Source organism: Triplophysa dalaica, chromosome 3, assembly GCF_015846415.1.
Source record: "Triplophysa dalaica isolate WHDGS20190420 chromosome 3, ASM1584641v1, whole genome shotgun sequence".
NCBI lineage: Eukaryota > Metazoa > Chordata > Actinopteri > Cypriniformes > Nemacheilidae > Triplophysa > Triplophysa dalaica.
In genome coordinates, this window is record NC_079544.1 from 24,029,060 (window position 1) to 24,055,965 (window position 26,906).

The window sequence follows — 26,906 nt, forward strand, 5'->3', positions numbered from 1 at the left end:
GTCTGACCCTACAAACTTAATTCAAAACAAAACCTTTAACAAAATGATTGTGTTTTAATAAAGCAATAAGCCTCACGAAACCGTGGTTTATGTGGCATTATAAAAGAGATACCCAGTCATCTAAATCAGCTGAATGAGACGATGACAACAAATGACCAGTTTGGACCCGTTAGAAACCTTGTTAAACCAGTCACTGTTCCATCAATTTCTGCTGGATTTCCTAGCAGGGGCGGTTCAGAGAGGGCCAATCAATTCAAAGCTCCCTGATTCAGATGGCAAAGGCACAAAGAACTTAAATCTGTGTGAAGATCTGTAAAAAACTTCATTTATCCCCAAAGGGGTAAATAGATGAAATCACTCCACACAATTTTTCGACTTTGTTTGAGCTGGCACATTTTTAGAGGGCCTTTTTTATGGTTTGCGGTGGTGCAACTGGTGCGGTTTGCTCTTATTACCCTTGTATGGTTCTGTTTTTTTTTTTGATTATTGTGTTTGTTGTTCCAGATGTGGCCCATACATTCAAAGATCTCAAACTGCGTCATCAAACACGAGGAGGAGAGATGTATGGAGCGTATCGCGCTGCATGACCCTGGAGAGGATGCCGCGTTTGGTAAGAGTAAAAGTGATAAGAATTTAAACATTCAGAAGTACTCACAAAGTAGTTAGTATGTTGCGCATATCGCTGCTATCCTTCTGAAACCTCCATGGAAATCTACATAAATTATAAATTTATTATTATAAGTTACCTTTTGTGTTTGTCACTGTGGGTTTAAAAAAAAGAAGAATAAGAAGTGCTTGCTAACTTTGACAACACAGTATTTATTCATTTAAAAATATTACAAGTTTTTTTTTCATTTCCTGAATTTGGACATCCGAGATGTATGACAGTGACAATATAGGCTACAGGTTTTCATTGGACATTGTAAAGTATGACAGAAATGTGACATAGAATGATTCAAATTCAAAACTGACGTCACACCTCTATGCCCACCTGTGATCATCAGTTAAGTTCTGTATAAATTCACACATTTTTGTGGTTGCTAGGCAGCTTACATTTGGGCAAATGGATTACTGTACTTGCATGGTGGAAAAAATGTTTATTCTATTATCATATCTCATATACTGTACGTAGTATCATATTTTTTGTCATTAATCTCTTAATACCTGAATGTTGGTGCTTATTATACCTCAAAAGGGAAACTTTTGGTTGTTATTTACACTAATTTTATCACAGATACGTAGGTTTTAAATGATATTCTTCTATCAATTAAATAAAAATGCAAATTAATTTATTTCTGAGATGATCATTTTTGAGAAAGTTATAAAAAATATATTTTATTCATGAAAAAAATAATATGGTTAGTTAAACCATGGTAACCACAAATAATTCATGATTTTGCTACAGTACCCATAGTATGTATAGACGGTTTAAACGTTACTGCGCATGCGCACTTTTGTGAACCCAACTGAACTACCGGTACAAATTCACAATGTGCCTGTAGATTATTTCTGATAACAATCAAAAGAAACCCAGAAGAACACTTACTTGGCTACGCTTGTCTTTCCAATATTTTGAATTTAGACTGCGATACCAAGCTAAACCTCTAGATGTCAATGTACCTTACGGTTTGTTTAAATGCGACCGAACTACAGGAGCCAAAGTTTCCATTTAAAGGTTCTGTGTGTAAGTTTCAGAGGCCATTATTGGCGATGTAGGAAATTGCAACCTACAGCTCCGCTACCCCCCTCTCCCTCCCATTAGAGAAGCTACGGCTGTCGTCACAGGACAAAAGGGTTTCGTAAATGATAGCGGCCGGCCATTATCGGTGGTGTTGATAATTGCAATCTACGTCTCGCAGGCGAACAACAGACTGAAGTTACGTACACAGGACAGAGATGTCGTCGTATTGAGACAGCAGAGAGTAACCTTTGCAAGTCAAGTGACAAGGTTTATTTACAAAGAAAAATAAATAAAATAAATGTACTTAATTCATCATTTACTCTGATCGTTATAGTGAATATTATTGTTACTTGTTAACATTGTGTCAGTGATTTATTCGCTTATTTTGCATAGCATTTTTTGGCACGGTACCTTGGTTCGTAATTTACAGCCTATTGAAACGGCTTGCAAATGCTAAAGCCGTGTAATCTAACTGCGAAAGTCTTAGCATACATTTTTCTCATCATCACAGAGTCAATCAGAGGACTAAACACAGGTAGTAAGAGGGAGAGGAAGAGGGCGGAGAGGTAGGGGTTTTGGTGATGCAGGCAGGGCGAGGAGAGGCAGCAGAGCTACACTGTAAAAAAAATCCTGTAAAATTTACAGTAAATTACTGGCAGCAGGGTTGCCAGCCAGTTACTGTAAATTTTACAGAGACAGTACTGTATTTTAATTTACAGGCATTTTCTGTAATTGCATAATACAGGAAAAAACTGTAATTTTGAATAGCAACAGTATAATGCAGTATTTTTTACAGCCAATTGCTTGATTTTAATTTACTGTATTTAGAAGAAATACATAATCACTGTATATCCAGTATGTTTTGCATACTGGATATACAGTGTTTATTTATTTTCTAATTGATACAAAAATACATTACAGACAAATTTTGTACCTTGTTGTACATGAAATATTTTTATTCAGTTACAACTTCATAGTAGCCAACATGGCTCTTTAAACAAGGAATGTTTAAACATTCATGTTTAAACAACACGTTAACCAACATAACCATCATGTAACAACATCGCAAAACAAAGCCCAAGTGAGTCTGTAAAACGGTCCACATCTTGATCCATCAGAGCACAACAAGTAGCTAGAACTATGGAAAAGAAAAAAGAGAATAATGTTAGATATTTATAGTCAGAGGAAAAACAGAGGACAACATATACAGTCAGAGACAGTGAATATTAAAATAATGTAATTCAATGATGAGATCTGTGTGTGTGCTTCTTACTTTTCATCGATTTCACTGAAAATTCATCATTGTGTTTAGAAGAGCGGCAACATGTGGGTTCACTGCAACCTGTTCCCTCTGGATCCTGGTATTTTAGATGACGCTTCTTCTTGTTCCACTCTCTGGATTAATATCTACAAAGAGTCAGGAAAAACAAAATGTTATATATTAAATATACAAAATATATTATATTAAAACACATGAATTAAATGATCAGCTTGCTAGTGTTAAATAGGGGAGACTTCTAAATAATTTGCACTAAAAAATGCATCTCTCGTTGAGAAATATTGTTTTAAAGGTCTTAACAGTTATATAACATTAGCATATCTATGAAATGCAGGTAAGGAAGTTGTTCAACTAATACCTTTCAGTGGACTCCAAGATACACGCTGCCCCATCCTGGTACTCAAGATTGAATATGTAACATGCTATGAACAGAGTGGGAAGGCCAGACATGAAGCTGTGCTGAGCACCGTCACACACAACCTAACCTTCAGTATTCAGCATCCAGTGGCCTGCAAGTGTGTCCTAAAACAAACAATACCACATGTGACAATAGTTAATAGTTACTATAGACTTTTATCTTTAAGCTTTTTACATTTAAACTACATTTAAGTATAAGTGACTCTACAAACAAACTCTAACCAAATTACACAGAGTAACTTACACTTAAAACCGTACTTATACAGAAATGTAAGCTAACTAACATTAGGGATGTCAGGGTCAAGAAATTGTCAGACTGGTATTTATAACAGGCCGTCTCACTCCCACCCTCAAACGGTCCTATTTGGTGGACACTCCTGCTGTAACGACGAGGGTGTCGGTAACGTCTTTTGCTACAGCTCTCAGCTGGCCTCCGTTACATAAACTGTATATCTATCTGGTAACGTACATGAATCACTTTACCGGGCTATCCTCCGTAAACATCGACTTACCTCAAGCTTTGGTGACTCGTTTTAATTTGGGCTCTCGATTTATCGGATAACTGCATTTGCACATTTGAATTACACCACAAAATAATCACGACGAGTGTGGTTTTCAACACTAAGTTCCCGTGAATCCCAACTGTCGAAGCATGTAACTTTTACCGTGTCTACGGCGGGCGCTATGTTCAACATAAAAAAACAGCCGTTAACTTACTATTACAATGAACTGTAGCTCGTCACATACCGCCTTCGCTCCTGGTGTGTACAAAAACTCTAAATAACATATACAACTTCTGTCCTCAGGTGCTATAGCGACGGAGAATGTTTGAAATCTTACCGCGACGGCGCTGCTGAAACCCCGCGCAAGACTCCTTCGGTCCCCGCGGATGGAGGTTGTATGCGGGGTTACCAATATGAAACGCGAATGTAGATACCTCTATATAACGTTACCACTATGATACTTACCAAATATGGAAAAAAAACGTAATAAGTCACTTACCACAGGTGTGAATCACTCATTTTGCGCACTACGCCAATCTCGACTGTTGAAGATCATCCCGCCATTGTAGATTTGAAATTTACAGCAATATTCTGTACATTTGAGTTCATCCGTCACGTGACCCCAGAATGCATTGCACTTTACAGCAATATTCTGTATTATTTAAAAAACAGTCAGCTTCTGTAAAATAACGCTGTAGTTTTTACAGCAATTCCTTAGTGTAATGTTAACCGGGAGGACCGCACAAGAGAGGATGTGGAAGCTAAGCAGTATTATAATATAATTTACACCCGAATTATGCAAATTATGATTGTAAACAAGATTTCTAATTTGATTTGCACACGGCCATGCAACAAGGACTTATGATACAATTACAAAGTGCTAAAAATTTACAAGGAAAAACGCTACTTCTCTCTCATCTCTTAGCTAAAGCTATCAAACAAACAGTTCTCTTATATTGCGGAAATTAGACAAATTTACCAGTCCAGCAGAAAGCTGGCAACTTCGTCGTCGCTTAGCAAACCCGTTTCCTGCTTCATGCCCTCCTTTTTTAAAAGAACCACGCGATGTTTATTCAGGTTTTCTGCCGTTTTTTATCTCGACTTCGCCTTGCTGCATCGTTTTTCTCTTTTTTGACCACACAGATTGACGCTCTGTCGGCTCGTGTGCAGAACATGTGTGGTCCGCCATTAGCGCAAATTTAACTTCTTACTGCAACAAAGAACCTTTCCTATTTCTAATAAAAAACACGACAAGAAAATGTTGTTATTGTTCTTCCTCTACTTCTGCTAATCCTTCTATATAGTGGCTTTACAAGCTGCCTCCAAAACACAGCTGAAGAAGAAGAACATAGTCCCGTGCATCCTTCCTTTTACGAAACACGCTCAGTTTGTACGTGTAGTGCTACTATAGAAACATGGCTGTGGAATTTGATAAATTACATGTAAGGGTGTGCCTGCGGAGTATATACATAAAATCGCTCATTGTAAGGTAATATAAACATTTCGTTCATTTTGTAAGGTATTTCTTCACCACTCACAACATAGTTTTGTATTATATATTACATTTTGGTAAATAAATCCTTCAAAATGCTACACACTGTACCTTTAATAAAATGAACATACAACAAAATTCAACAAATCGTTTATTTAACACAATTAATATATAATAAAATAATAAATGAAATTAATATTAACATAAAATTAATTAAATATAGTTATATTATTAGACACTAGCCAAACACAAACCAGAAGTTAACTGGGGGTGAGGCGCACCTGCATCTTATGAAACGGTCTGTAGTAAAACTGTGGTTATATAAAGATAATCAATCCAACCAAACTACAATGGGTCCACACCTTTACTGTAAGACCTTGGTTAATTTTATTATACATTCCATACACTTTTGTACTCTGAAATTGCATTAGGCAAAGTCAGTTCCGGCAACAATAAATGCGACATCCTTACAGCGTCACTGCTGTTTGAAACCCTGTAGTGTGAACTAAACAGTGTAGAAAACAGGGAACTAAACACATGCATCGCATTTTGCTTGAATTTCTCAGTTTTTAAGTTGTTTTCAAAAATAATCATTGACCATTATTCATCTCACCCTGAAATGCGTTTGTAAGCTTCATTTTGCTCATCCCTTATGCATGTGTCAAATATGCCCCTGTAGAGGTATTCAGGTGCTGCAGTAAACAGGAAGCCGGGGATGTGACACCTGTCAGCAATTACAGAGGAGAGCAGTTATTTCTCAGAGCGCTGGAAGACTTGTACAGCGAGATGCGGATAAATGAGCAGAGAGAGAGAGAGAGAGAGAGAGAGAGAGAGAGAGAGAGAGAGAGAGAGAGAGAGAGAAACTGCATTGTGACTCACATGTTTGGAGCCTGAAGGATGCTTTAGATAGTTGGAGCAGAAAAGAACATATTATGGGCTATGACAGACACCTGATTTCCTGTCCATTCAATGTAGTTCTATGTGGCGTATGTTTCAAATCATAGTATTTACTGCAGTCTGCAACGCAGGTTTGACCATCTGAGAATTAGGCATCAGTTTCAACATAGAGTATCTGAAAAGCATTTACCACCACAATAATTGAAGACCTCATACAGTAATGAAATTGAAAACTCTTACTGGTTTTAAATGATTTCACAGTCAACAGTCATAATTATTTTTATTTGACATGGTTTTACTGATCAATCCAAATCAACAGAGCTGAACTGTATAAATTATTTCTCTACCCGTACAGTTTTTGGAACATTTTTGTGTGATTCCCATGTCACATGTGAAACCCATGAGATCCCATGTGCAACATGTGGTGAGATGTTCGACTCCATAGAAGATTTTGGCTACAGGGTTCCATAAAGATCTTTTACATCCAAAAAACCTTTCTGTTTCACAAAAGGTTCTTCAGATTTTAAAAATGTGAGACAGAGACGGCTCTTTAAAGATCCTTGGACTGAATGGTTCTTTGTGGAAGAAAAAATGGTTCTTCTAGGGCATCCCTGTGAAGCTGTGTGTGCTTTTCATTTGTTTTCTCTTTATATTCTAATCTTGACATTATACATTGACATGCTCTATTTGCGCTACAGGTACATGGTGGTGTATTGTAGAATTTAGAAAATATGTTATAAATGTCTGATATGATTTGCATAATTGCATCTCAAAATGGCATAAATTGTCACTTCTTTCATATTTGAAATGGTTTTGAGTATTTAGGAAGCGATGACCTCTGTTTGTTGCCTGTTTACATCTGCTTCATTGATCCCTGTGCCTTTGTGTTCCTTAAAGGACAGCAGACTCATCTCAGCGTAGACAGAAAATCATTCAGCTGGAAATAAAGCAGCCATGTCTGCAGGGGGGGAGAAAGAAAGATTGACAGAAGCAGATAGATAGATAGAGAGAGAGAGAGAGAGAGAAAGAGAAAAGAGGGGGAAATAAGAGTGAGAGAGAGAGAGAGAGAGACTTGTGCTTCATTTATGCATTACAATTGCATAAGAGACATTTACTGTAACAATTTTGTTGCACTTTAAAATAAATAACTTAAATAATTATTTTAAAATAACAAGAGCTTTTTCCTTTGGATGTTTGTGCCATTACACATGATATGCTGTTTTCGAAGTAGGCTACTGTGACGGTTTCAAGACCTCAAATGTACGTGAAGATGGCAGAAAAATCAACATTTAAATGTTAAATGTTTTCAACTTCTAGAACAAGTTGACAAATGTATAGTTTTGCCAAGATGTGATATGTAAGATAAGAACAACAGGAAGAACTGACTTCCTGTTCACTCATAGTTTGATTGTCTTTGAGTTTAATAGCCAAAGTCTGAACGAAAAATCTGATGACATTCTAATATTGACCTTTGATAGCAGTGAGTCACATCTATGCAGATGTCTTCAGGAGAAATGATTCAGAGAGTCACTGTTCGATATGAACACCTTTATCTGTGGATGTCTGGTTAGTTTATGTCTCTATCTCTCTTCCTCATATCTGTCCTGCTGTTTTAAAGCTCTTGTTGGGCTTTCTCAGTAATTGGCTTCGTGTCCAGACTGATCTGAGATCATTGAGAGTGAATATGTGCCACCAGAAAGACAAAACCAATCTAGTGCTCGCTACTGTCACATATTCACTTGCAGAATAAAAAAATGTGAAGAGGGAGAGAGAGAGAGAGAGAGAGAGAGAGAGAGAGAAAGAAAGAAAGAAAGAGATTTAGAAAGAGAATGAGAAAGAGAATGAGAATGAGAAAGAAACAATTGAGATAGAGAGATGCTAGCCACAAAAACACAAAATGTTGAAATATTAAATGAAACATCGTCTATAAATGGATCTTCAATCATATTTACTTCAATACATTCAATAAATCTGAGCCCATTATGTGACATTCTTGAGATCTATTCTGAAATTGTAATGCAGATATTTTTGAGATTTTGTTCTCAGGAGAAATATCTGAGACACAGGAGACAAAAAATAATTGAGATAATAAAGATGGGACAACAGGCAGTTCCTGCCAATCTCATATTCATCTTGAGTACCTACACCGAAGTATTGCATATGTCGTATCATCGAAGAGTATTAAGTTTGATCAAATTTATAAGAGAGATACAGCTGTACGATTATTTCCGGAAAAACAAGAGCTGCTTGAGGCCGGCAGGGGGACCTACAGCACAAGTACGCAATACATCATCGCATTAATCCCTCCGTGTTGTTCACATTACACATGTACACGCCGATTGCAAACAAAACACAGAGATATGACCCAGTTTGACTCCACGTATGCAGTTCCAGTCCGGCATCTTTAAGCACTGTTCTATCAATTTCAAACGATCTCGTAATCCAGCGTTATATCCACAGATTATATAACATCCATTACTGAAATGCAGTCAAACAAACAAAACACCACAACTTCTCTCACTATCGCAAGAGTAACGAGCTGCAGTGCAGACCGACAGTGCAAAAAATCTTTTTCTGGGTGGCGATGAGTCACAGGAATGAGTGTCGCTGCCCCTGTCGGATAGATTCATGTTCTTCAGTGATTCACGTTCACTTTGGCTTTCCCTCAAGGCTAATCGCACAAATTTTACGCTTTAATTGAGAGTTAATCAGAGACATCCGTTACTGTGTCAGGAGAACAGGTGTACCTGCCTTTGTTTATGGGGAAGGTTTTATTTTGGTGTAAAAGCTGCAGTGTTCAGGGCTGGTTTTTGTGCAAAAAAGTGCTGTTGTGCAGTCGGTGATAACAATAAGAAATACCACGGTACTTTTATGCAAATACAATGATTAGTGTATTTATGTCTGAAAGAAAGAAAATCTATGGTAAGAGTGGTCATAACCTGTCAAACATAATAACTTTGTTTTTTGTTTCAGGCTGTCCTTGGGAATGGGATAACCTGACCTGCTGGCAGGCTGCTTCTGTTGGTGATGTGGTGGAGGTCAACTGTCCCGAACTATTTGACTTCATGAGTCCAGGCGAGGGTGAGAGATATTTCAACACATTTGATTTGAGCAGACTTTATTGATTATGCTATAAAAACTTTAAGAGACTATTCCAAATTTCCATTTCAAATCTGCACTTTTTAGATGTATTGTGGTCATTTCATTCCAGTGTCTATGAATTTCAACAAAATCAAACCTCAGGAGTGACATAAAGTCATCCAACAGCGATGTGAAAGAATGACTTCATGACAAGACAGATGAAAACTGATAAGAATCAAGGTTATCACATAAAAATAATTGTAGAACTTTTCCTAAATCCACGTACAAATATTACTGTTAGTGTTGCTTAAAAGTGAATGTGAACTAGCTTTTTTGCAGTATTTGAGGTCTGAAAAATTACAGAGCATGTTTTCTGTAATTTTATTCAAATAAAAGCAAATAGAAACAATATTTTATTTGAAATTTGTGAGAAATTGTGTTACTAGTACAGAAAATCGAAACCAAAATGATCATTATACCTAAACACATATCAATAATTAGGAAATTCTGAAACAACGAAAATAATTTTAAAATGATTTAAATAAAAAAAATTCCAAACCTGGCGGAAACGGGCAAGTTGAATGGGTAAAAAAATTTAAGGCAGCAAATGTTTTTTTACTCTCATTGTACTTCTAAGAAAACCAAGGTTTACCATGGTACAAAAAACATTTACATCTTGATAAATATGATATGATTTATAGTCAAACTTCTTAATGTTTTGTTTTTGCTACCATGCAGACAATCATCCATAAACATGTGTACATGTGATAAAATAAACAGTGTCAATATGAATTTACCTGATCAAGCTCTGTTACAAGCTGATGGCAGGATGTTTCAGAAAGTATCTTTAATAAAAGAAATACTTGTGATCTTATGGTGTATTTCAGGTGTCGGAAAGCTCAGCAGAAATTGTACTGAGTTCGGCTGGTCTTACCCTTATCCTTACTTTTTTGATGCCTGTATGATCGAGGAAAACATAACCAAACCTGTGAGTCTGTGCATACTCTGTCAAAAAACAAAACTAAAAAAGACACAATCACATTATTTAAGTTGAAATATATATGTTTCATCTTATTCTCTGGAATATGAAATTAAAGTTCAAACGTCTTCTATATGCTCTTCAAATATGGATGAACATTGAGTGTTTGTATGTGTTTTTATGTCTCGTGTCAAGGATATGTATTACGCGTCAGTGAAGGCTCTCTATACTGTGGGCTACAGCACTTCTCTGGTGTCTCTGACCACAGCTATGGTCATTCTCTGCAGGTTCAGGTTAGTTTCATCTCATAACATTGACTTCATGTCAACTTCTGTTGTTCAGTTATTAAATTACACACTGAGATAATTGGTGGTTATCCTCCATTGTGTTTCTTCAGAATGAATGTATTTTTTCATGGCCACTTGAGGAAGGTGAAATTGAAAATTATCCAATCACCTTGAACAGGAATCTCAGGCTCTGTCTGAGAAGGTTTAGATTCAGGAAAATTTAACACATTCATGTCTGAGTGAAAACACAAAATACAAAAGAGAAATTGTACAAAAATACAGCAGCATACTGTAGAATTTTTTTTAAATTAAATACAGAACAAATTATAAAAAACATGCACGAAATAGATTTTATTTTTAAGTTAAACCCTCATTTCTAGTAATATGCTATAATATTATACTACATTATATTGCTATATGTACGCAGTAGCGGGACGTTAGACGGGTTCCCAGCTGCGTTGGCACATCATCTGCCAGGAGTTGTTAGCGGTCCACCTGGCACTGGAGAGGCTTCATCCTCTAGTGCGGGGCCATCACGTGCTAGTCCGGTCGGACAGCATGACTGCCATGGCTTACATCAATCGACAGGGCGACATACGCTCACGGCAATTAACACAACTAACCCGACGCCTCCACCTATGGAGTCAGCAGGTGAGCAAGTTCCCGCGGGCCACGTTTATCCCAGGCGACCTGAACCAGACAGCCGACATGCTTTCTCGTCAGAGGACGCCCCGCGGAGAGTGGCGACTCCATCCCCGCGCAGTCCAGCTCTTATGGGAGCGGTTCGGGCAGGCACAGGTGGACCTGTTCGCCTCCTGGGACTCCACCCATTGCCCGCTTTGGTTTTTGATGCCTTAGCATACAGCTGGCCGCGGGACAACCGGAAGTACACCTTCCCCTCAGTGAGCCTCCTCAGGGAAGAGGGGCATCAGGTACTGTTGGTTGCGCCCTATTGGCCCACCCGGACCTGGCTCTCAGACCTCATGGCTCTGACGACTGCCCCCCCTTGGCCAATTCCCCTGATGAAGGACCTTCTCTCGCAGGGGAATGGCACGGTGTGGCACCCACAGCCAGGCCTCTCGAACCTCCATGCCTGGCCCCTGGACGGGACAAGGAGACCTTTGGCGGCTTGCCCCAGGCGGTCAGAGAGACTGTCCTGCAGGCTAGAGCCCCCACCACTAGGCGCCTGTATGCCTATAAGTTGCGTCTCTTTTCGTCCTGGTGTTGTTCCCGCGGTGAGAACCCATGGAATTGCCCGATCGGGTCCGTGCTGGCCTTTTTACAGCAGAGACTAGAGAGTAAGCTCTCCCCATCCACGTTGAAAGTGTATGTTGCCACTATTGCCGCACATCACAACCTCGTGGAGGGTAAGTCTTTGGGTCGGTATGACCTGGTTCCTTAGGGTTCCTCAGGGGCGCAAGAAGGGTGAATCCACCTCGACCGCGCTCCTAACCCTCTTGGGACCTCAATGTGGTCCTTCGGGGCCTTGGTACTGCCCCTTTCGAGCCCCTCAGAGACGCTTCTCTTCCTCGTCTTTCGATGAAGACCGCGCTCTTGATGGCGCTCGCCTCCATCAAGAGGGTGGGGGACCTCCAGGCATTTTTCGTGTCCCCGGGTTGCCTAGAATTTGGGCCTGGCGACTCTCACGTGATCCTGAGACTCAGGCCCGGCTACGTGCCCAAGGTTCCCACCACTCCCTTCAGGGACCAGGTGGTGAACCTGCAGGCGCTCGCCTCTGGGGAGGAAGACCCAACCTCCGACGTGCTGTGTCCGGTATGCGCATTGCGCCTCTACCTGGACCGCACGCAGGAACTTAGAAGGTCCGAGTAGCTATTTGTCTGTTTTGGGAGACAGCAACAGGGGAGGGCTGTCTCCAACAGAGACTGACACACTGGATCGTGGACGCCATTTCTTTGACGTACCAATCCCAAGATCGCCCGTGCCCGCTTGCAGTGAGAGCCCACTCCACGCGAAGTGTGGCCTCCTCGTTGCCACTGGCCCAGGGTGCCTCTCTGGCAGACATTTGCAAAGCTGTGGGCTGGGCTACGCCTAGCACCTTCGCATGGGTCTACAACCTCCGAGTGGAACCAGTATCAGCCCATGTTTTACACCCTACCGTGTGGGACAGGCATCTGGTCTGGGCGTACGCCTGCAAAAGCGCCATCTTACCTCCCCAGGTAAGTACAGTGAGCTATTCCTAGCCTCCCTAGTTCGCCCCCACTTGGGTGAAGTATAGGCATTCCATCCATCAGTAAGCAATTGGTAACGGACCCGTCTGTTGGAACCATGTCCAGTACTGGTAGAGTCGCCCCTACTCAGGTCCCCTATACTAGGACTATTGCCCCATACGTAGTGACTCCCTGTTGGGTAGTCCTGTATGATGATTTCCTCGCTCCTGATTCCCCTGTCTGCGAATCTGTGACCTCCCCTCCGGTGACACCCACCTGGGCTGGCCCCCAACGGCCGGGAATTTTTCCTATGTGATCTCCTTCGGGGGACCATGTCAATATTTCCACATGTTACCTCCCGTACGGCAGGATGTGGTCTCTGTAACACACTCTCCAAGAGGAGAGCTGTGTTTTTTCCCAGTGCGACGGCTCCGGACGGTGCCTCACTTACAAGGGGAATGCCCTGTCCGTTATGACTGTCAGTACAGGCTTCTCAGTATGTCCACTACTATTCCACTGGAAGGTTATGTCTCGCTGCAACGCTCACTCGTGACTCGCTAGGCTAGTCAGTGTCGCTCAGCTTGAGGTTGTAACATAGATCATAGCCGGAGATGATAGGTTCTCAAATTCAAACCCCAGTCTGTCTCTCAACAAAACGTCTCGTTCCCTCCATCAGGGAACGAAGGTTACAGATGTAACCGAGACGTTCCTCCCCCCCAATATTATCCCTCTAAGAGAACAACTTGGAACAAAATCAGAACAAATCTGTCTGGCCCTTACTTCTTTCTTTCCTTGCATTTCCTTTAACAACCCTGTCATTTGATAATTCATTGAAACAGAAAAATGTGCTTTTATCTTTAAAAGAAGCAGCACATTAAAACCTTTGAAATGAATCGCCGAGTGCACCTTTTTGCACTTGCACATTGAGCTTTAACCAATGATTGGTTCAGCATCGCCCAGTTTTTTAGTTCTATGTCTATGCTTTTATTTTGTAGTAACGAACATGCCTAGGGGAAATGTATCAGAGTAAAAGTATACATTTTGTTTAGGAAATGTGTGGCTTAAAAGTAAAAGTCTGCAGAAATATAAAGACTCAAGTAAATTACAAATACTCCCAAAAAATACTTAAGAACTGTACTTAAGTATTTTTCTTTGTTACATTACAAAAGTGATTATCAGCCATCTACCAATGTTCTCATTACAGTTTATTCCCTTCTTCGATCATCTGTCTAACAGGAAGCTGCACTGCACCAGAAACTTCATCCACATGAACTTGTTTGTGTCCTTCATTCTGAGAGCGATCTCTGTGTTCATTAAAGACGGAGTTCTGTATGCAGAAGAGGACAGTGACCACTGCTTTGTCCATACTGTGAGTAATGCATTCATCTTCAGGACCCAACAAAGCCCCCGATGAGACCTATAAACATGACAAATGAGGCCTTTAAATATCGCGATTGCTTTTCCTAGACAGAACAAATAGAGCGCAATGGAGACTTTTGGTTAAATAGAGAGCAGATGTATTTTCTTTTTCTTTTTTACTCTTCTTTTACAGTCTGAAAGTCTATCGTTTGTGTCTTGTTTTTTTCCCCAAATCGCAAACCACGGCATATGGAAGTGAATCAGAACCATGTGCAGGTCCAGAATTTCAGGTCCATTTGCATCAGAAAGCAGCTAATAATAAGTCAATTTGTTTACGTCCAGCCGTTTACCTCTCATTCAGTAACAACACATTCTGTTTCCACCTGCCTGTCTGACAAACAGCCGTAATTACTATGAAGCCCAGTTCAGCACGCTCTTGAAATATTCCATTACTTCTGTATCAGCATATGAATAGCTTAGAAACCCTGCACCTGAATGAGGCCCTGAACTCTTTCCCCAGCCAATCACAGGCCACAGTAATGATATCATTGGGATTTTAATTTGATCAGGAGGGTAATTGATAAACATGGATAAAGACTTCAGGGTATTCTGACACACAGGGACTCAAAATTGAGAATGGAAATGGGTGGACATTTATATTCAGTCGGATGAACAGCAGAAAGATTTGCGTCACTGTTTGTTGCTGAAAATAAGTGTGTATACTGTAAATAATGAAAAAAATCCTAATGATTGTTGAATTGGAAGACAAAGAACAGTTATGACACATTTCATGAGATTTTTATGATAAGATACCTGACCAGCACAAAAGAAGATGCTTTGAAGGTGGTTTTGTGTTGTCCATACAATGGAAGTCAATGGGGTGCTGTGTTTTTAGGTTACCAATGTTCTCAAAAATATATTATTTTGTATTCTGTTATGAAAGAAAATCATACATGACACGAGATGAAAGAATTTTATTTTCGGATGAACTATCTTTCTGAAAGCCAGATTGTATATTACATTTTTTTCTTTAAATATAGGACATTTCTGAAATTAAACACTTACTTCACACAATATTTACTCAATATCTTCTTAACTATAATTAAAATAGAAAATGTGCATTATTACTGTAAAACAGTTATTATCCATTTGAAAGGCTATAAACAATGCCACAAAAATGGTAAAACAGTAGCATTTTATTCAGCAACCATGAAGGTATCTTTGTTGTTTTTCTTAACAACAGATAAAATAGTACTAGTACATAGTACATATATTACATAATTTTTTTATAATTTTTTTTTGGGTGTTCGTTTTAAAAACAAAGTTATTTGTTTTTGCGAGTAAACTTTCATTAACAATGATAATAACTAAAAGTCTATCAGTTTTAGAGCTTGAAATAATTTTGCAGCACGTTGTCATGTGTAGAATTTGAACGTGTGTTATTTGTAGGTGGGCTGTAAGGCAGTGATGGTCTTCTTTCATTACTGTGTCATGTCAAACTACTTCTGGCTGTTCATCGAGGGTCTGTACCTCTTCACACTGTTGGTGGAAACCTTCTTTCCCGAGAGACGTTACTTCTACTGGTACACAATCATCGGCTGGGGTACGTCACAGTGCTTTCTTACATAGACGCGAATGCAAAGATGATTAGAGTGTCTGTGCTGGATTGTTTATGATGTGATTTGTCATTCTGTCATTTTAAGACACGCTATGAATGTTTGAAACAGAACAGCTTTGATATCTGACAAATTTCATCTTTGTGCCCCATTCAGGAACACCCACTATTTGTGTGACCATATGGGCAGTTTTGCGACTACATTTTGACGACTCCGGGTACGTTGATGCTTTACAAAAAATGAAAGATGCAGATGACTACACATATGCCATGAAATAAATTCTTAACTTTCACTATCACTATAGAGTGAGGTTATACAGTATGTGGAACGGGTTCCTAGCGAACAGGTTATTGTAGTAAACTCCCTTCTGTCCTGCCTCTTAAAATGACTGACGGTGGGATGGGTTAAAAAGAGGCCTTGTTGATGTCACTTGAATAGGAAAGCTGCAGAAATAACATTTTGATAAAACATTTCAGTTAAAGTTGCGATTTTGGGAGACAGTATTCCACTCATACTGAGAATGTGCATGCTGTACCCAGTGTATACAGTGTAAAGCTTTTCTACGTGGTATCATCCCTCTCTAAAAATACACATAATGTAAAAGTGCATTTGATCAAGCATCATTCACCACTGAACTCCTGTGTTTTTGTAGCTGCTGGGACATGAATGATAACACTGCTCTATGGTGGGTGATCAAGGGACCAGTAGTGGCATCTATCATGGTAAATCCGAACACATGCTTTGTTTGTATTTTGGAAAGATAGATAAATGAAACATATACATATATATACAGTTGAAAGAAAAACTATGTGAACCCTTTGGGCTTACTTGGATTTCTTCATAAATTGATTCAATTCAATTCAAGTTTATTTATATAGCGCTTTTCACAATGTGTATTGTTTCAAAGCAGCTTTACAGGGGCAAACAGGAAAAACAGAAAAGTTAAAACACAGCACAGTGCATGGTATTTATACAACGAGTAAGTTCATTCTAATAAATAACATCTAATTTCTAAATAAATAAATGAATGAATGCAGTCTCCCGGTGAGCAGGCCAACACTGCCCTGCTGTGGCGAGGAACCCAAACTCCAATGATTGATTAATGCAGAAAAAAACCTTGGGAGAAACCAGGCTCAACCGGGAGGGCCAGATCCCCTCTGACGTGTCATAGCTGGACTCAGACTGCTGACGTGTGGTTTAGGTTTAGCATTTAATACCAAATATTGTAACTTCAGCATTAATAAGACAAATAGTCCGTCTTTGCTCTTGGTTGGGGATGTAGTGGTCTGAGCTGGGATGGTCCGATGGTCATATTTCTCTTGGCAGCTGGTGGAATTGCCTTAGATGGAGCTGGGATGGTCAGTCAGTCTGCAGCTGTATCTGGTGTAATCTCAAATTGGGGATGGGCATCTGTCGGTCGCCTGGACATGGTGGAACTTCTTCCTACCTCGGGATGGGCATCCCGAGGCAGAGGCGGAAAGAGAATAAAGAGAATAATTAGCGTAGCTGCTGTTCATTAACTATGCATTAAGTGAAAGCTTGGCTGAAAAGATGTGTCTTTAATCTAGATTTAAATTGGGAGAGTGTGTCTGACCCTCGAATAGTATCAGAAAGGCTATTCCAGAGTTTAGGTGCTACGTATGAGAAAGCTCGTCCACCTTTGGTGGATTTTGTTATTCTAGGTGTTGTCAAAAGTCCTAAGTTTTGAGATCTCAGCGAGCGTGATGGGTTGTAACCTGATAAAAGCTCGGTTAAGTAAGTAGGTGCTAAACCGTTCAGGGCTTTGTAAGTAATTAAAATAATTTTAAAATCAATGCGATACTTAATGGGTAGCCAGTGAAGCGATGATAAAACTGGGGTTATGTGATCGAATTTTCTTGACCTAGTAAGAACTCTGGCAGCTGCATTCTGAACTAACTGTAGTTTGTTTATCGATGATACAGGACAACCACTAAGTAGAGCATTACAATAGTCAAGCCGTGAGGTCACAAATGCATGAATAAGCTTTTCTGCGTCTGCAACACATAAACTATTTCGTAATTTGGCAACATTTCTAAGGTGGAAGAAGGCTGTTTTTGTGATATTTGAGATGTGATTTTTAAATGGCAGGTTGCCGTCTAATATAACGCCTAGGTCTTTAACTGTATTTGTTGGAGTAACAGTGCAGCTTTCAATTTGCAGGCTGTAATCGGAGATATTCTGTTTACTTAATTTTGGTGCTATAAGTAATATTTCTGTTTTGCTAGAGTTTAAAAGGAGGAAATTACTAGTCATCCAATGTTTTATGTCCTCGATGCACTCTGCCAGTTCGGATAGCTTAAAGGAATCATCTGGTCTTGATGAGATATATAGCTGAGTATCATCTGCATAACAGTGGAAGCTAATTCCATGTTTTCTAATAATGTTGCCGAGGGGCAGCATGTATATGGAGAAAAGCAAGGGTCCTAAAACCGATCCCTGAGGTAATCCATAATTGACTTGCGTAAGATTTGACGATTTCCCATTTAAATGGACGTATTGATATCGGTCTGTTAAGTAGGATCTGAACCATTGCAGTGCCTGTCCCTGAATACCGATATAATGGTGTAAACGATCTAGTAGTATTTTATGGTCTACAGTATCGAAAGCAGCACTAAGGTCAAGCAGGACTAATAGTGAGATGTTACCTTTATCTGAAGCAATAAGAAGGTCATTTGTAATTCTAACGAGCGCAGTTTCAGTGCTGTGATGCGGTCTAAAGCCAGACTGAAACTTTTCGTGCATGTCATTATTTTGTAGGAAGGTACACAGTTGAGTTGACACTACTTTTTCTAGTATTTTAGACAAGTACGGGAGATTTGAAATCGGTCTATAGCTTCCAAGTTCATTTGGGTCTAAATTTGTTTTTTTGATAAGAGGCTTAATTACAGCCAGCTTAAAGGGTCCTGGGACATAATAGACGAGTTGATTATGTTACAAATGGGCTCAATTACAGCAGGTAGTAACTCTTTTAATAAAGTAGTCGGAATGGGGTCTAATAAGCATGTCGTCGGTTTGGATGTTGCAATAATTTTAATTAAATCTTCCTGATTTATAGGAGAAAAACACTCTAGCTTTTCTTTTTGGGTGACGGTTAAAACTAATTCTTCCGACAAACTTGGAGGTTTGGTTTTAGCTATGTTGTCTCGTATTATTTCGATTTTCTCGGTAAAAAAATTCATGAATTCATTGCTACCAAGGTGCGGCGGAATACCCAGGTCAGGTGGAGTCTGTTTGTTTGTTAATTTAGCAATTGTACTAAATAAAAACCTTGGATTGTTTTTGTTATTTTCTATGAGGTTACGGAAGTGCTCGGCTTTTGCTGCTTATAGTGCCTTTTTGTAACAGCTTGCACTCTCTTTCCATGCAATCTAAAGACCTCTAATTGGGTTTGTTTCCATTTTCGCTCCAGTTTACGTGTTTCTCTTTTTAGGGCGCGAGTGGTGTTATTATACCATGGTGCTATGTTCTTTTCATTTATCCTTTTTGACTTCATAGGTGCGACCGCTTCTAATGTATTAGAGAAAATAGTGCCCATGTTGCTGGTCATGTCATCGAGCAATTTTATATTCGTTGGAAAGGTTATTAGAGAAGTCAGATCTGGCAAGTTCTTTACGAAACTATCTTTAGTAGTTGAGGTGATTGTTCTACCCTGTCGATAACGAGATATACAACTGATTTCTGCAGTGCGCAGTGTACATGTTATAAGATGGTGATCGGAAACATCGTCGCTTTGAGGTATATTATCGATATTGGTTAGATCGGCTCCGTGAGATATAATCAAGTCTAGGGTATGACTAAGGCGATGAGTAGGTCTATTGATGTATTGTGTTACACCACAAGAGTCTAGTAGTTCTTTAAACGCCACAGCTAATGGATCGTTAGCACTGTCTACGTGGATATTAAAATCTCCAACAATCAGTACTTTATTGATGTTAACCAATAGATCCGATAAGAAGTCTGCAAACTCTATCAGAAAATTAGTGTAAGGCCCAGGGGGTCTATACACAGTAACCAATGTAAGAGAGACCAATGATTTTTTACTTTTGTTTGGAACTGTTATGTTCAACGCAAGCATTTCAAATGATTTAAATGTATGCATTGTTCTCCGAGAAAACGGTAAGAAAGTCTCTAAAGATTGTTGCGACAACACCACCCTGACCGACCGGACGTGGCTCATGAATATAACCGTAGCTTGGAGGAGTAGACTCATTTAGACCAAAATAATCATTTGGCTTAAGCAAGGTTTCAGTGAGGCAAAGTATATCAAAACTGTTGTCTGTGATCATTTCATTTACAATAACTGCTTTTGGATTTAGTGATCTAATATTAAGTAGCCCAAACTTTAGGCGTTGGTTTTGCTCATTAAATATATTGTCTTTTGGTTTAATCATTATAAGATTTTTTCTCTGACTTTTAAATAAATTATTATTTGGTTGTATTATTCGGGGGACAGACACAGTCTCTATGCATTTGAAAGCAGTTACATTCTTAACAGTTGGGTGAGAAGAACACAGACTGTAGTTAAAATTTGTACTTACTAGTCAAATGGTGCGTAGCGTCTTTGAGATGTTGTCAGACAGAATTTCCGCTCCAATGCTGCTGGGGTGCAGCCCGTCGGGGCGGAAAAGCATAGGTCGCTCCCAGAACAGATCAAAATTATTTACAAAGAGCAGCTTCTGTTCAATACACCATGACATTAACCAATTATTAAGCGTAAATAGTCTACTGAACTTTTCGTTCCCTCGTCGGTAAGTAGGAAGCGGCCCTGATACGATGATCCTCGCCGTGGGCGATGCGTTGCGAACAGTATCGACCAGACTCCTGAAATCCCTCTTCAGGATCTCCGACTGCCGCATTCTCGCATCATTCACCCCCGCGTGCAGAACTACGGCTCCCACTCTTGCATCCTCCTTCAGAATCGCAGTTACCTGCGCAGACACATCGAGAACACGGGCGCCAGGAAAACAGTGAGTGCGCACCTTACCTTCATTGAAGGAGGCGCGTACGTTCCGGACGATTGAGTCTCCGATGACCACAGCGTTGGATTTCGTCTCGCAGAGGGCGGCAATGCGATTTCTCTTAGAAATCTCGAAGACCGGTCGCGGCGGTGGGGGAGAGGTCATCGCTCCGGTCCTGGATTTCGCCTTCCGCCGTGTGTGTGCAGGTGCAGGAGTGAAGTTCATTTCGGCTCGTCGTGTTCTTGAAGCCTGGGCTTTGTGCATAGAAACACACGGAGTAGAAGTGATAGGAGTATTACAATCACGTCGAACACTTACCGCAGCTTTGCGAGCGTCAGCCCGGGATGTTTCCATCGCCGTTTTACGTTCTCGCAGACGTGTTTGCCTCTCGAGTAGATCGTGGATCTGCTTCTCCAATACTTCCAGTTCTGACTGCAGTGCGAAGAAAGATTCATCATCTGCACTCAAAGGTAACGTTAAACACATATCTGAATCATTAGCCATTAGTGGTGTCATAATGAGAACAGTGAGTTAAGCAGTAAAGGCAATTTTCAGAAACTAAAGGCTGGGAATGCTAACAGCCTGAGTGCTAATAGCGAATGATCGTATAAAACAAATCTATCTGTGCGTTATATGACGATATTTGGTATGGGATACACTTAAGGATAGGTTTAACCCTCTGTGAGTTATCAATTTACAATATAAATATTAAGAAATAACAGGAATAAACGATATATTTAGAAAAAGTTTGACGGAGCTCTGTCTCAAACCACGCTCTCTCAGCAAACAGGAAGTGATGAGGTCCAGGTGTGTCCAATTGGTCATAAAATGTGTTCTGATCTTCATCTAAGTCACAACAATAGAGAAACACAGACTGCTTAAACTAATACCACACAAACATTATACGTTTTCATGTTTTTATTTAACACAACATGTAAACATTCATAGTGCATTGTGGAAAAAGTATGTGAACCTTTGGGTTTAATAACTGGTTGACCCTCCTTTGGCAGCAATAACCTCAACCAAACGTTTCCTATAGTTGCAGATCAGTCCTGCACAACGGTCAGGAGAAATTTTGGACCATTCCTCTTTTCAAAAGTGTTTCAGTTCAGCAATATTCTTGGGATGTCTGGTGTGAATCGCTCTCTTGAGGTCATACCACAGCATCTCAATCGGGTTGAGATCAGGACTCTGACTGGGCCACTCCAGAAGGCGTATTTTCTTCTGTTGAAGCCATTCTGTTGTTGATTTACTGGGTCGTTGTCCTGTTGCATCGTCCATCCTCTGTTAAGCTTCAGTTGGCGGACAGATGGTCTTAAGTTTTCCTGCAAAATGTCTTGATAAACTTTGGAATTCATTTTTCCCATCGATGACAGTAATCCGTCCAGGGCCTGAGGCAGCAAAGCAGCCCCAAACCATGATGCCCCCTCCACCATATTTCACAGTTGGGATGAGGTTTTGATGTTGGTGTGCTGTGCCTTTTGTTCTGCACTCATTGCGTTGTGTGTTCTTTCCAAACAACTCAATTTTGGTTTCATCTGTCCACAGAATGTTTTGCCAGTAGTGCTGTGGAACATCCAGGTGCTCTTTTGCAAACTTCAAACGTGCCGCAATGTTTTTTTTGGACAGCAGTGGCTTCCTCCGTGGTGTCCTCCCATGAAGTCCATTCTTGTTTAATGTTTTCCTTATTGTAGATTCGTCAACAAAAATGTTAGCATGTGCCAAAGATTTCTGTAAGTGTTTAGCTGACACTCTAGGATTCTTCTTCACCTCATTGAGCATTCTGCGCTGTGCTCTTGCAGTCATCTTTACAGGACGACCACGCCTATGGAGTGTAGCAACAGTGCTGAACTTTCTCCATTTGTAGACAATCTGTCTTACCGTGGACACATGGACATCAAAGCTTTTAGATATACTTTTGTAGCCCTTTCCAGCTTTATGTAAGTCACCAATTCTTGATCGTAGGTCTTCTGAGAGCTCTTTTGTGCGAGGCATGGTTCACATCAGACAACGCTTCTTCAGAACAGCAAACTCAAAACTGGTGTGTGCTTTTTATTGGACAGGCCAGCTTTAATCAACACATCCAATCTCATCACATTGATTGGACCCCAGGTTGGCTGACTCCTGGCTCCAATTAGCTCTTGGAGAAGTCATTAGCCTAGGGCAGGGCTATTCAAATCTTACCCTGGAGGGCCGGAGCACTGCAGAGTTTAGATCCAACCCTGATCAAACTTGCACACCTGTGATTTTCTAGCGATACTGAACAGCTGAACAGCTCAGGTGTGTTTGATCAGGGCTGGAGCAAAACTCTGCAGTGCTCCGGCCCTCCAGGGTAAGATTTGAGGAGCCCTGGCCTAGGGTTTCACATACTTTTTCCACCCTGCACTATGAATGTTTACATGTTGTGTTGAATTGTTGTGAATTAGATGAAGATCAGAACACATTTTATGACCAATTTATGAAAAAATCCAAGTAAGCCCAAAGGGTTCACATACTTTTTCTTTCAACTGTATATGCATGTAAATCTACAATTGCTTATGCAAGACTGTAAAAAATTAAAAGCTTTTTTGAGTTTACTCAACTTTTGGCCAAGTATTTCACCTAACTTGATTAACTGTGTAATCTCACATGACTCCCCATTGAAAACAAAATGTTGAACAATCTTAAAATAAATCAAATATCTGAGTTCACTCAACTATGGATTTAGTTGACCCAACCCAAAAGAATGTGTTATATATAATGTTAAAATATAATTGTTCTATTATTATATACACACTCTACGTAAGTATCTGCTCAAGCTGTTTGTGTTTTAAACGTTTTAGAACTGGCCTCACTGTGAAAATTCTGCAATACATGCTGGGAACTTATAAACACTAGAATTGTTTTATGAAGTTAACGCAGTTTGGCAAATTGGTCACACTTCTTGACGCGCTTTAGACAATCACTTGGATATCTTAGTACAGTCAACAAAAGAATCTTTGTTGGTGCCACATTTAGACTAATTTTGCTCAGCATACTCAAATTAATACATTCTACTTCTTCTACAAAAACACTTTGTTCAAGGTACTTTATTACCTTTGTTGGGAGAACAATTTTAAGTTGTATTTTTTACAGTGAATGCTGAATTTACTGAGCAAGGTCCTGTATTCGCGCATAAAAAATACCTTCATATGTGTTAGGATAATGTAATGTGTTGTAATATTTGGTACAACCTATCAATGTATAATATATACCATACTACATACAAAAATGGTTTTCCCTTTCCGAAAGTGTAGTAGAGTAGGTGGGGCGAGACCGTGGTTCGAGTCCGGTGAGTAATTGTGAATGAGCGCCAGCTGTGCGCACACTGGGCTCGAATCACGTAGGAGATTGGGAGCATATAAAAGGAACGAGCGACCGGACCGTCGAAGAGAGAGGACCGGGCCCGAACTTGTGTTACGTTTGTATTTGTATTTATGTTTAGTTCTCCGGCGGTTGTCCGTGAGGGGCCGCCGGCTGTTATATTACTTTATAAAATGTCTGAAATGTCTTCCGGTTCCCGACTCCTTCCTTCCTTTTAATGAATCTTATTACATTGGTGCCGAAACCTGGGAGGAAGGAGAGACATGCTGTCGGAGAGTCCTCGCCGCCGAGTGGCCTTGCGGTGCCGGAGAGTTCGGGCAGCGCGGACGAAGGGCGTCCGCCAGTGGCTGCCCGAAGCGGTGGCTCTGGGGAAACGGAAGTGCACAGTGTGGCCACCGTCAAAGCTTTGGTGGAACGGCGACCTTTGCTGCCGTGCCCCTGGGTCGAGGTGGGGTGGCTTTCGTCCAAGCGGGAGCGGGGGAGTTGCCGCCGTCCGCCAGAGGCCGGAGCCTGCATCTGTCCCCCGAGGGGGAGGAGCAGGGGACGGGGAACCCGCCCTGACTCCCAGATAAAGGAGGAGCCACCGCCGGCCGCCAGGGGGCAGATGGTCGAGCCATCCACCGAACTCCCAGGGCCACCGCAAGGCACCGGGAAAGAGAGTACTCCGGCTGGTTGAGGAACGAGCGGCGGCATGTCAGGGAACCGGTGTAGTAGAGTAGGCGGGGCGAGACCGTGGTTCGAGTCCGGTGAGTAATTGTGAATTAGCGCCAGCTGTGCGCACACCGGCCTTGAATCACGTAGGAGATGGGAGCATTTAAAACGAACGAGCAACCGGACCGTCGAAGAGAGAGGCCCGGGCCCGAACTTGTTTTACGTTTGTATTTATATTTGTTGTTTAAGTTATTTCGCCGGCGGTCGTCCGTGAGGGGCCGCCGGCTGTTATTATTTATATTAAAACTTTGTGTTTAATGTCTGCCGGTTCCCGACTCCTTCCTTCCATTTTATGGAGATTTGTTACATTGTTGCCGAAACTCGGGAGGAAGGAGAGACATGCTGTCGGAGAGTCCTCGCCGCCGAGTGGCCTCGCGGTGCCGGAGAGTTCGGGCAGCGCGGACGAAGGGCGTCCGCCAGTGGCTGCCCGAAGCGGTGGCTCTGGGGAAACGGAAGTGCACAGTGCGGCCACCGTCAAAGCTTTGGTGGAACGGCGACCTTTGCTGCCGTGCCCCTGGGTCGAGGTGGGGTGGCTTTCGTCCAAGCGGGAGCGGGGGAGTTGCCGCCGTCCGCCAGAGGCCGGAGCCTGCATCTGTCCCCCGAGGGGGAGGAGCAGGGGGCGGAAGTGCTGACCACCGGGCTTGAATCACGTAGAAGATTGGGAGCATATAAAAGGAACGCGCAACCGGACCGTCAAAGAGAGAGGACCGGACCCGAACTTGTGTTACGTTTGTATTTGTATTTATATTTATGTTTATGTTTTGTTCGCCGGCGGTCGTCCGTGAGGGGCCGCCGGCTGTTATATTCAACTCAACTCAACTCAACTTTATTTATATAGCGCTTTTTACAATTTTCATTGTTACAAAGCAGCTGTACATGAGACACATTTAATACAAGTATGAATTCTAAAGCAGCCCCCCCGGCCAGGCAGATAGTGCAAAACAATATGCAAACGGTGGTGAGGAACCCAAAACTCCCATCGAGAAAAAAAACCTCAGGGGAACCCAGGCCCAACCAGGGGATTCCAGTTCCCCTCTGGCAAAAGCTGCTGCCTCTGCACAAGCTCATCAGTGCTTGCACAACAAGGCTTAATAAAAATATAAAAATTAAAGATTATCATTAACAATCTAATAGCATTTGAAATGTTGTAGAAAAAAACAAAGTTGTCGCGTCCTTTATCCAGCTCTATCCTCTTAGCACTTGTCAGGTCACCGCTTCCCATTCTCAGCTCTGCCATCAGGTCTGGGCATGAACTGCATCCTGCGGTAACCTTGGAACAAAGAGACAAGACTGGCTGAGAGTAGAGTACTGTTCTGCACTCTTTGATGCAACAAGTACATCATTTGTTGTTGGATGTGTTCCTGGTTCCGGTTGATCTAAATAATGCAGCCTAAATCCTCTGAGGATTAATATTATGGAGGTGTAGTGTATGCAAGATTAAAAAGATGAGTCTTTAGTCTAGATTTAAACTGACAGAGTGTGTCTGCCTCCCGGACCGTGCAGGGAAGAATATTCCAAAGTTTAGGCGCTAGATAAGAAAAGGATCTACCACCTGCACTTGATTTTGAAATTCTAGGTATTACCAACTGACAGGACCCCTTAGAGCGTAATGTACGTGGTGGTCTGTAATACAATAGAAGTTCATTCAAATACTGCGGCGCTAGACCATGTAGGGCTTTATAGGTAATAAGCAAGATCTTAAAGTTAATGCGATGCTTTATAGGTAACCAGTGCAAGGTTGACAGAACCGGGGTTATATGCTCATACTTTTTTGTACGTGTAAGAACTCGAGCTGCCGCGTTTTGAACCAGTTGCAGTTTTTGTAATAGGCCCGCAGGGCAACCACCTAGAAGTGCATTACAGTAATCTAGTCTTGATGTCATGAATGCATGAATTAATTTCTCTGCATCTGACAGTGACAGCATATGACGTAATTTAGATATATTCTTAAGATGGAAAAATGCAATTTTACAGGTGTTTGCGACATGGCTTTCAAATGAGAGAGTACTGTCAAATACAACGCCAAGATTCTTAGCTGATGACGAGGATTTTATGGAGCATCCGTCAATCGCTAAGCAATATTCTTGGTTGTTACGCATAGCAGTTTTCGGTCCA

The 26,906-nt window shown here is 41.0% G+C and overlaps 1 protein-coding gene and 1 long non-coding RNA gene across 5 annotated transcripts in view; one reads left to right on the top strand and one right to left on the bottom strand.

Annotated features, from left to right (window-relative positions):
* adcyap1r1a (adenylate cyclase activating polypeptide 1a (pituitary) receptor type I) overlaps positions 1-26,906 on the top strand; it is a 46,335-nt gene that overhangs the window by 3,794 nt on the left and 15,635 nt on the right. For all 4 annotated transcript variants that reach the window (XM_056742878.1, XM_056742879.1, XM_056742880.1 and 1 more), the window contains exons 3-10: positions 505-610; positions 9,243-9,350; positions 10,238-10,338; positions 10,525-10,622; positions 14,021-14,153; positions 15,593-15,746; positions 15,916-15,976; positions 16,412-16,481. In XM_056742878.1, the coding sequence (XP_056598856.1) occupies positions 505-610; positions 9,243-9,350; positions 10,238-10,338; positions 10,525-10,622; positions 14,021-14,153; positions 15,593-15,746; positions 15,916-15,976; positions 16,412-16,481 (831 nt within the window). The remainder of the gene's footprint in view (positions 1-504; positions 611-9,242; positions 9,351-10,237; positions 10,339-10,524; positions 10,623-14,020; positions 14,154-15,592; positions 15,747-15,915; positions 15,977-16,411; positions 16,482-26,906) is intronic.
* LOC130417355 (uncharacterized) lies at positions 2,955-4,438 on the bottom strand. Its single transcript, XR_008906169.1, has 3 exons — positions 4,380-4,438; positions 3,319-3,482; positions 2,955-3,088 (listed from the first exon to the last, which is right to left on the bottom strand). It is a non-coding gene; the product is annotated as an uncharacterized LOC130417355 (long non-coding RNA).